This window comes from Benincasa hispida, chromosome 4 (assembly GCF_009727055.1).
Source record: "Benincasa hispida cultivar B227 chromosome 4, ASM972705v1, whole genome shotgun sequence".
NCBI lineage: Eukaryota > Viridiplantae > Streptophyta > Magnoliopsida > Cucurbitales > Cucurbitaceae > Benincasa > Benincasa hispida.
This window is the reverse complement of record NC_052352.1, coordinates 62,354,598-62,366,535: the sequence shown is the minus strand read 5'-3', so window position 1 is coordinate 62,366,535 and position 11,938 is coordinate 62,354,598. Positions and strand designations below refer to the sequence as shown.

The window sequence follows — 11,938 nt, the reverse complement described above, 5'->3', positions numbered from 1 at the left end:
ATGAAATCTTGGACTTCTAATTTTTTTAGATGATACCGTGATGTCTTTAACTAGACATATGTTTGTCTAAAAAGAACTAGATCTTTGTGTGAAATTTTAAACAAATTAAATATTTTCTATTTTATACCAATACAATAACAATGAGTCTCAAATTATATATAAAAAATGAAAGTAAAGTAAATTAATTTCATAAATAATACAAGTGATTGATTTTTGTTTTATTTCTTTATTCTTTTTTTTCCCTGGGAAGGTTGCTTTTATATTTATTAAACCATACAATGATATAAATCCCAAAATGAAAACAAGGAACAAGTTGAGAAGCTGCTCTAAAAATCCCATAGCCTTTCCCTATTTCTCCAACCACTCAATATTCTGACTGTATATCCACCTGTCGTCTAAATCTTTTTTTTTTTATTGGTTTACGTGTCCAATTTTCTCACCACTCCCTTCATTTTTTTTATATATATTTTAAATTAATAATTGATAAAGTTAGATGATTTTCAAATATAGAAAAATGAATTAAAATATTTACAAATATTATCGTCTATTGGTAAAAGAACGGCAATAGATTGCGATATCTATCATATTTTATTATCAATTGTAAATATTTTTAGCAGTTTTGTCATTTAAAATAATCTTGCCCTCCATCAAGTATCATCTCCTAAATTGAGAGATTTTCTGGTTGATAGTTGAATACTATGCCATGAGTTACGCTCTTGTTGGCAAAAAAAATAAAATGACAAAATTGAAACGATTTTAGAAAATAAAAGAAAGAGAAATTAGGACCTTTTCAATGTTAAAAGTTTATGAATTAACCTACTATTTTTTTAAAAAAATTAATGACATATTATACTCAAAATTAGAGCCTTTTCAAAGATTACAATGCCATTTTATATCAAAAGTTAGATCAATACATGTTTTTTTTTTCTTTCGTCAATATAAAAAAAATAAATTTTAAAATTAATAGTCAAATTTATATTAGTTCTATTACGTTGAGTTATTTAAAAATAAATCAGGCTGCTGTAAAATACATTTATATAATAGGAAATTGATATACATCCATATGATTATAATAATTTGAATAATGATTCATAAGATTGGAGAAAAAGGAATTAGAGATAAAACACACGTGAGTTGAAAATATTAAAAATATAATTTCAAGGCTGAAATTCAATCAACGGTTACGCCAGACCACCCGTTCTCTTTTGTGAGGGAAAATTTCCTGTACTCATTTTCTCTTTTTGCGATGTGGAACTGACATCTGCCACACCCTCGCCGCGAAATGAAGCTCCCTGTCCACGGCGGCTTTAGTGGTGGACCCATACATGCGAGCTCCACCGTCCGTCGGTCACGTGCTGCCGCGCCGGCGGATTCTCTCCGGCAAAATTCGATTGCGGAGTGTCGATTTGTCGGAGAAATTTCAATAAGGAGAAATAGCTGCGCAAGTTTTCCAATCAGGCAAAATACCCGCTCAAGTTTTTCTATTCACTGCCTCCAGGATTCACAAGATTCCGAGCGTTCTGATGATGTAGGGAGGAAATCGGCCGGGCAGATTCTCAGTACTAGACGAGCCGTGCTCGGTGTTCCATTAATTGCAATTGGCGCTCGGTTTTTACAATCAGCAGTGGTCAGAGCAGAAGAGAAGTCTCCGGAGACTGTGACACCTGTGCTGGAGGCGGTGACATCACCATCGCCGTCGTCTATTACTCCGACAGCTGAGGAGGAAGTAATTACTTCGAGGATTTACGATGCGACTGTCATTGGAGAACCGCTGGCCGTGGGGAAGGACAAGAGGAAAGTATGGGAGAAGATAATGAATGCTCGGATAGTCTATTTAGGAGAAGCCGAACAAGTTCCGATTCGAGACGACAAGGAATTGGAGCTTGAAATTGTGAAAAGCTTGAAAAGAAGGTGTGGTGAAAGCGAAAGAGTATTGTCTCTAGCTCTGGAAGCGTTTCCTTCTGATTTGCAGGAGCAGCTCAACCAGTACATTGACAAAAGTATTGATGGAGAAACTCTGAAGTCTTATACTTCACACTGGCCACCGCAGCGCTGGCAGGAATATGAGCCTCTTTTAAGCTACTGTCGTGAAAATGGAGTTCGTCTTATTGCTTGCGGTACACCTCTCAAGGTAATTGATTCTACTCTTCATGGATTCATTGTCTTCTCTCTTGGGATTTGTAGATTACACGACTCGACTCAAATAGCAACAAACTAGCCAATAGAGGATTTAGTTAGCCTTATAGCTCTTTCAATAGCCAGCCTGTGGGAACAAAATTATTGTCATGTCAGTGGCTTGGTGCTTGGGGATGCAAACATAATTGATAATCCCATATTGGGTTAGAAGTAGAGAAGATTGTAGGGACAATAGCTTTATCTTTATTAAGGCTTTCAAGATAGAAGCTAAGAGTGGTATGCATATTCCGACTCAAAGTAGATAATATAGTTGTACCACTATGAAGATGTAGAGAGATCCCTTGGCTCTTTGCACAACTTCCTTACAATAGTTTACAACTTTTGATTGCCTATTCCAGAACTTCTAAACTTAATACGATAATACTTGTGATGAAAAAGACTACGAAGTAATTTTGTACGAGCCGTATTTTTTAAAGCTCAAGGTGCAAAGTGCAATAGTCTTCTAGGGCTTAAGCACACGGTGCAAAAAAAAAGGTTTTCTTTTTTTTTTTTTTTTTTTTGTCTGAGGTGCACTATAGATAAAAGTATTACATTAAGAAGAGAAAGTATACTTGAAGTGGAAATATAGAAAAAAAAAAAAAAAAAAAAAAAAAAAAAAGACCTCTAAACACGATAAATTTTACATTTAGGCTTAGTAAATTTGCTTTCTTTAGTTAATAAAGAAGGAAAAATCCTAATTATTACAATTTTTTAAAAATAATGAAAAAGCCCCAAGGTCCAGGGCTTTGAGCCTTAAGGCTTCACAAAAGGCGTGCACCTAAGGCGCACCTTATTTTCTAAGCCTGGCCTTTTCAAGGCGAGGCGCTAGACCTATGCCTTGGGGCTAGGTGCGTGCCCAAGGTCTTTTTGAAACACTGTGTACAAGGGACATTATATACTTAATATGGTCGTGTGCTTTGCTCCTTGCTATTCTGTGATGTATGATCTTGTTTTTTTCCACATACTTAAAAGTCATCTTGTTATGTCAATATCAATAGATTTTGAGAACTGTACAAGCAGAGGGTATCAGGGGACTTTCAAAAGCCGATCGGAAAGTATTTGCTCCACCAGCTGGTTCAGGTTTCATCTCAGGATTCACAGCTATATCACGTAGAACTTCAGCTGACCTGAATTCTTCTTACCAACCTATTCCTTTTGGTCCAAGTTCATATTTATCTGCTCAGTCAAGAGTAGTTGAAGAATATGCTATGTCAAAAATAATTCTACAAGCTATGCAAGATGGTGGAGGAACTGGTATGTTGGTGGTTGTGACAGGTGCGAGCCATGTTACATATGGATCTAGAGGAACTGGCCTGCCTGCAAGAATTTCAAGAAAGGTTCCAAAGAAAAACCAAGTAGTTGTTTTACTTGATCCTGAAAGACAACAAATGCGGAGAGAGGGTGAAGTTCCTGTTGCAGATTTCTTGTGGTATTCTGCTGCCAGACCCTGCAACAGAAACTGTTTCGATCGTGCTGAAATTGCTAGAGTTATGAATGCAGCTGGAAGGAAGCGTGACGGCCTTCCCCAGGTTAGCTTGATGGAAACTAAATTCTTTATTCTAATTCTTGGACTTGACGAACTATTAGGTTAAGACAATTCTTCATGCTTGCTATTTTATGTTTTTTAATTGAGAAGTTGGAATAAGTGGTTTGTTAAAGTAGCATGCATATGTGTGTCTGGAACTTTACTGTTCTTCCAGGTACTTGCTATACAATTAACGTGTGTGTCAGTTCAATGACCATTTGTTCTCGGCTGTACTCTATTGTTACTGGAAATTTTCATTTGATTATTTGATTTATCCAGTTCATCATGTATTTGTTTCAAAGTAGTCCCATATGGCAATCTATTGCAAATATTTTACAAGCAGCAGGCCATACAATAATTTGATTTTTTTTTTTTTTTTTGAATGTTTGGTACTCCAGTTAGTTTGCATGCACCTTTAACTAATTAGACCAAATTGTGGCATGACCTTCTTATTAGGAAATTGGTACGATCATTTATATTCTATGTAGGTTGCCACTGTAATTTTTTGTATAGATGGTCATGATTAGGTTAAAGCATGAAGGTGCGTTAAGAAGTGGGATGGTTGTGGCGTTGACCTAATTATTAAGGCCGTAGATCCCAAAGTGATACTGCTTTATACCATTGTTGCTTTGCAGTATTGAGCTTGTAAATTATAACATTGTCGCACAATAATTTATAGTATTGGACCTAGGTAATCTTGTATTTTCAATAGTTGTCCTGTGTATAGTCGTTTATTTTGGATTATGCCTTATTAGGCTTGTCAAGGGTATTTGGTATCTTCTAACTTTTCAATCATCAATCAAAAGTTTGTGTTTGCATGTCTTTTCAGTTTATTTTTCATTTTTCTTTTGGGGTGAAATAATTGGTTGTTCTATCCTTCAATAGTTGAATCTGGAAAATGGAGGTACACTGGAAAGAATGGAGTTTTTCTAAATAACGTTAGAAATTAGAAGTTAATTATTGGTCGGCATATATGCTACATTCTACTAAATAAATTTCATGGCATACTTTCAGGATATCCAAAAAGGGTTGGATCTGGGTGTAGTATCACCAGAGGTGTTACAGAACTTCTTTGATCTGGAGCAATATCCTCTGATTGCAGAACTTACACATCGTTTCCAGGTTTAGTTGCTTTCTGAAAATGACTTCTAGCACTTGTTTTATAGCTCAATAAGGATTTCCAATTATAAATTAGTAACGTTTCTAAAATTTTTCATTGATTCTTACTACACCTCACTTTCGCACAGGGTTTTAGGGAAAGATTGTTGGCAGATCCCAAGTTTTTACATAGATTAGCAATAGAAGAAGCCATATCGCTAACCACTACTCTTTTAGCACAATATGAGAGGCGAAAAGAGAACTTTTTCCTGGAACTTGATTACGTCATTACAGATACCTTAAGGGGTGCAGTTGTCGATTTTTTTACTGTCTGGCTTCCTGCACCAACCTTGGCATTCCTTTCCACCGATGACATGGATGTATCTGGAAGCACTGATATCTTACAAGGTCTACTTGGATCTATCCCAGACAATGCTTTTCAAAAAAACCTTGCTGGAAAGAATTGGAACCTCAGTCACAGGGTTGCATCTGTTCTTTTTGGCGGCTTAAAACTTGCTAGTGTTGGCTTTATTTCCAGCATTGGTGCCGTGGCTTCCTCAAATGCTTTGTTTACTATTCGTAAATTCCTCAATCCAGCCGTGGTGACTAAGCAACGAAATAAGAGATCTCCAATACTTAAAACAGCAGCGGTCTATGGGTGCTTTTTGGGAACATCAGCAAATTTAAGATATCAGGTAGCTAAAAGACATGCTTATGCTTAAAATATGTGGATGAAGATTAATTGTCCTTTGAAGAATCATATGCGTAATTAGGGACTGGGGCATCCATTAAAGCTTTCCATTACTAATCTTAATGCAAATTTAAGAGCCATTTTGCAAATATGCCTACAGAACTTGTGTATGTATATATGTGTGCAAGTCTATGTTATGTAAGTGATATATGTAATAATTAAATTTACTTGGTATTGTGTCGAAATACTTAGTTCGATATCTTGTTTTCAGTTTCAATTGGTTTATTATTTTGTTTTGCATCTTAATCTTGTCGATTTCAAGCATCTGATGCACAATCTTGTAATGCAGATTATTGCTGGAATAGTGGAGCACCGGTTTTCTGATGCCTTTTCTTCTCAAATATTACTTGTAAATATGCTCTCATTTGTTGTTCGAACATTAAACTCTTACTGGGGTACTCAGGTGCGTGTAGCTCAAACTTCATCTATTTTGGAAAAAAAAACTCGAATTAATTAATCGGCTTCTATTTATCTAAAGGAGACTGTTATTTCAATGTTGTATTTGCTTTCAATGAATTAAGCGAATCAACTTTATCCATATACCTAGGATCAAGGATTAATGTCTTCCCAGTTAACACACCAAATACTTATGATTTAGATCAGTCCAAAACGATTTTTATTAATTGTTTTGCATTCTTTGGTAATGAGCTATCTTTTTCGACTTAGCTGGATTCTTAACTCTCTTTTGAAACATGCAGCAATGGATCGATCTCGCACGGTATACAGGATTACAAACTCGAGAATCGCCCTCTTACCAAGTGCAAGAATCTCCTAATCCTGCTGCGTTGGGATGTCAAGTCACTGAAGAGGCAACTCAGGCAAGCCCTGATGAGTTCAAGAATCAATAAGGTGATAATCTCACTCACATTACACATCCGAGATAACTTGTAAAATTAAATCCGGATGCCACATACGAGACAAAGCAGAGATCCATTTGATTTCTCTGGGTTTATTTTTCTCATACATAATTCAGTTGTAAGCTATTTTTGACGTAGTTCATAAAATGCAATTTTGGTGATACTAAAAGAGTATAAAAGAAGTCTTTATTTATTTATTTATTATTTTTTTTTCTGGGTGGGGGGTTAATGTTGGGGTATTTAAACTTGTGATTTTTTTACTCAAACGTGTATGCCCAAGCCAAATGATCTTATGACAAAAGAACAAAAAAAAAATTGTTACTCAATCTAAAAATACTGTCTAGATTCTTAACTATGGGTCCTATAATTAAACATGGCTAAAATCTAATCATTGTATTTTTTAAATTTAAAACTAAAAAGACTTCAAGGGTATTCTCTACTACTGGAGAGAACAAAACTCAATTTTTACAAAATCTTGGCAAGCTGTATCAGTTGTCATGATAAATTTTGGGGTATTTGTTTCAAGGGGTGATTGGATAAATGGTCAAAACAAAATGACGTTTTAGAAAAATGATCAAGAAAGATTTAATAATGGACAAAATTATCCTGCCAAATCTCATAAATAAATTTAAAATTTGAAAATACATTTATTATGAAGCAAATAAAAAACTAATAGCATATCAATACTAACTTCAACTATGAAAAATAATATAAAAGAATTCTTAAAAGCTTGACCTGTTCATTTTCAACGTTTACTTAATCATCAAAATTTCTAATTAATAATTCAAAATTTAGACATGAAATAAACAAATACATGACATACCTTACTATAAGCAACCAAAATTGCCACGCAAATACTTTATAATATCCAAAATCTTTTTCACATTTGTCACACCTCTTATTACTTAATACTAAAAATGATTTAAACCCCACTCATATTCATCGGACATAATCATGTAAATGCAAATATTATGTACTAAAAAACTCATCTACTGAACCTCACAAATACTCTATACTAGAAACTTTAAAATCTAAAGGGTTTTTTGTACAGATGGCCTCATTTGGGAGGCCCAAATGAAAAATGGCCTCCGGTAGAGAAAGTGATGGAAAGTGGCCTTCTTCTTATGTCATAAGCATGTAATTTTGTTGATTCACCCCCCCCCCCTCGCGCCTACCAATACGAATATACTCGATCCTCGATGGCTCGTCACACGTTCCTCGATGTACGATCACTCGATACTCAGCTTCATGGTCACTCGATATGACTGCAATTGTCACCTTGATCATATCAACATCATACTCGATGCTCGATTACTTTATACTCGATTATTTTGAATTATCCATGTCACTCGATACGGAACCTGCTCTGTAGTTAATGCTCATGTACAAACATACACAAACTGGGGAATTTTCTAACCATATACATGGTGAATTTCAAATCAATTTCTTGAAATGTGAAGTATCTTTTTTTATTAACTAAGAACGAGAAAATCGAGATCACTTACCCTTCAAAAAACCCACTTCACAAAACCTGTTTATCTTGACGAAGATCAAGTTATAGATCATTTCACTATATTGTCTCACACCTCAAGTAAGTAAATGTGCTTTTTCCTGCTCTCTCTCTCTCTCTTTTTTTACTTTTCCGATGATGTGCGAGACATACAAACGTAGTAAAGAGAACGATTGAGTGTGAGTTTGTGAGTATGTACTGATATATGCAAGTAGCTCCCAGTGGAGCGAGGATGAGGGGAGAGAGCTATGAAACCTGAAAAAACATTGAATTGAGAATACCGAGCACATTGACGTACAATGAGTTGGTAAATCTTATATATGATATCATGCAAGTTAGTTCGACAGAGTACAAGATCATAATGAGGGTGAAATATAAGATGGATATTGGTTCTCCTTCAGTATGCTTAATAGACGATGATGATGTTAAATTTCTCCTCTCAGAGTGCGATTGTACTAGACCGCGGGTATTTGTAAGTCTTGAGGAAATCGAAGAAATTCATCGCGGGGCAACATTTGATTACCTAGAAAGATCAGACCAACCCATGTGTGAAGATGATGTCAATGAGTATGATGTTTGTCTATTGAGTGTCTCACTGGAAAACGACAACATTGATGTTAATATAGCGAATGTATTGCATCTGAATGTGACAATAGAAGATGTTGGGACATGTGTAAATGAGAATGCGACGATAGAAGAGGAAGATGTTAAGAATGCAGAACAGACAACCCCAGTTGTTTTAGGGAAAAATCCTTCTGTTGTGAGTGAAGAATAGCCAACCCAGGTTTTTTTAGGGAGTGGTCCTTCTGTGAACAACCAACTCTGATTCTGTCAAATAATTTTGGCCATTTTGTTGGGAGTGTGCCTCACCAAAATCCGACCAATGTAAAATCTAGTAGTAATACTAGAACGGGGTCCTTGATTATGTAACCACAGTCTTCTATAGGGTTGGTGGATACAATTGAAGAAGGTCAAATTTTCTTCAGCAAGAGTGATGTGAAAATGAGGTTAGCAATGTTGGCCATTAAGAACAACTTTGAGCTACGGGTTAAAAAATCAAACAAAAAATTGTACAGTGTTCGATGTTTACACAAGACTTGTAAGTGGGTCGTTCGAGTAATTAAAATGGATGAATATGATATTTTCAAGATCACAAAATGCACGTCTAATCACACATGCTCGATTGAAGTATTGAATCATGACCACAGGCAAGACAACACATTCATTATTGGTCGCCTAATCAAGGACAAGTTCGGTGCTGGTTGGGGGGACAAATCGCACCATATTATTGAGGATATGCGACAGCAATACGGTGTCAATATTAGTTATAACACAGCATGACATGCGAGAGAAACTGTTTTTGCTCTTGCAAAGGGGACACTAGAGAAATCATATGTTGTCTTGCATGCATATGGTGAGGCTTTAAAGATAGAAAATCCTAGAACTGTATTTGAGATTGAGCTTGAAGAATCAAAATATTTCAAATATGTGTTCATAGCGCTAAAGTCTAGACCAAAATCTAAACAACTTATTCTTCTTAACTTCCCATTCCCATGGTGCCTGCACACTAGATTCACCACCACCAAATCTACTCCTCTTTCACAACCTCTCATGTTGTCTACCCTAATACAACTCTTCCATAGAAACATCAATTCTTTTAAAATCTTCAATTTATCTTTCATTCCAATCGTCATAGATATAGAATATCTCAAATTAGCATGCAAAAACATCTTGAACCAATCTGTAAACCCTAATAAAAAATACAATACATACCTTAAGTTCGAATACATCTTGAGAATGTCAATCCAATGACCAAATGATCAAGCAGTGTCGCTTCCATAGAATCAATCTTGAAAAGTTACATATATTGAGATAAAAAGATTCTTTTTTATTTATAATATATCATTAGCAATGATAGAATCAATCATAGATTAAAAAAAAGAAAAAAAGAAAAAATGATACATATAATTTGGAAAATAGAATACATCAATGTCACCTGGATAAAGGTAGAAGCTTTTTTTAAAAAAAAAAAAACAGATATTAACACATATATTTTTATTTGTGTTTAAACCACCAGTAATATTTAAAAATAGAAAATAAGTAACCAAATCCCAACAAAATCTAATTAACAAATCTAAAAACTATATAAAAAAAAATTGCCTAAATTTGTGGGGGAAATATTCACCGTTTGAAGCCATAGTGGGATCGAGGGATAAATTAGGAAAATTATGTATAGAGATGGGACCCTCAATTTCTTTTGTTTAAAGGGATGTGACTTGGATGGGTTAGGCAAGCTCAACTTTGTTTGGGGCAAAAATCTAGGAAGTCTTGGCTTCTTACATCTTTTTCCAAGAGTTTGAATAGTAAACACCATTCAAACACAAGTATTACTCCACTTCTTTCTAATTTAATCTAAGAAGTACATCAATCAACCTTCAAACACCACCTTCGGTGAGCACCATTGACCAACTCTTTGCCGCCACCCATCGGTGACCATCGCCAACCAACTCCGGCTGCCACCCTCCGGAAACCGTCGCCGGCCAACTCTGTGACCGAAAAACCTCTGGCTATCACCAACTAACCTCTAGTAACCCCCCTTCCCCCTACATTGGCAAAATTTCGACCACCAACTCCGTCGACCTACCTTCGACTGTCACCTCCGGCAACTGCCATCAGCCAACCTTGAAAATATTAAATAAAACACTCTTAGTATATATCAAACTATACAATTTTGTATATAAAAACACTTTTAAGAAAGAATTGCAATATATACGTGTTCTTTATTTTAAGAAGTTTTTATCAAAAGTGTTTAAATAAAAATGAATTTTTGAAAGTTATTCCAAACACGCTATTAGACTACAATTGTATAGGTATATTTATTTAGGTTATATATGTAAAAAGCCCTAATTTAATTTAATAACATTTTCATTTTTTTCATTGGTCAATTTATCTAGCTCGAAGACTTAAAATCATTTTGAAATTTTGAAATTTGTCGTTTAAAGTAGCGGAAATCATTTTGAATTTTGCTAAAACATACAATTTATCTATACTATGTGACATCTATTTTGCAATAATGTTTTAGTGACGCAGGGTAAAAGTCATCGTAGGGTGATCAGGTACCCCTTCGCTAAAATGAGACAATCTCAACAAATGTAATGAACAACTCCTTGTTCCTGTAAATATTAGTCAGCATTATTCGGTCTACAAATTGTTAACTAGTTTAACATTTTCTTGTTAGTGTAATCCCTCATTTTAGGTTCTAGAGTTCTACCTCAATGAGCCAATCGTAGGGGAAAATTGATTGGAGAAAAAGCTAAAACAACTCTATCCTTTTTTGGAGTTTGAGTAAATGGTTATGCAAATGTAATCCGTAGGGGGACACAAGCAAAGGTACCTCGAGGCTGAGCATGAAAATTTACTACAAACTAATGAGAGAGACGTGGGATGTGTTGACACACATCCAGCAATTACTTACTATAAACACTCTCTCCATTCACCTTGGTATTGACCTATACAAACACTACCCATAGGGGAACACAAGCAAAGTTGTCTCGAGGCCAAGTATAAATCTCACGATGTGAACTATGAGGAAGAAACGTGAAAAGGAAAAATGAAGTATCATATACCTTATTTTCCTCTCACATATTTTACCTAGGGTTAATTTAACCTAGAAAATACAACTAATTATTTTTACTAGTGATTGTTCAAATTTGCCCAAGAGTAACACTTAGTTTGGATAGTTAAACAATTTTAATTAATGTTCATTAAACACTTTAACAAACTTTAATTAATAATTGCATGCTTATAACAAATCTATCTAATTCATCTTCCAGATCAGTTTCTAGGTAGGGGTGTTTTGTTTCCGTTAACTTAAATACCCAACCTAGACAGAACCATCCTTAGACAAAAAGCCCTTATAGATATGTTTGCTACAATTTTAATCTTTTAATTAAAACCAATTTATTCCTATTTAACTAGTTAAAAAATTAAACTAATTTCTAATCTCATTAGAAATTGTTGTA

The 11,938-nt window shown here is 34.9% G+C and overlaps 1 protein-coding gene across 1 annotated transcript; it reads left to right on the top strand.

The window, feature by feature from the left end:
* The first annotated feature begins 1,160 nt into the window (after positions 1-1,160).
* LOC120075799 (protein RETICULATA-RELATED 5, chloroplastic) lies at positions 1,161-6,599 on the top strand. The gene is made up of 6 exons (XM_039029473.1): positions 1,161-2,131; positions 3,174-3,704; positions 4,715-4,822; positions 4,948-5,493; positions 5,839-5,952; positions 6,248-6,599. The coding sequence occupies exons 1-6, from the start codon at positions 1,283-1,285 to the stop codon at positions 6,395-6,397; spliced, it is 2,298 nt and encodes a 765-aa protein (XP_038885401.1). The 5' UTR covers positions 1,161-1,282; the 3' UTR covers positions 6,398-6,599.
* Positions 6,600-11,938: the final 5,339 nt, after the last annotated feature.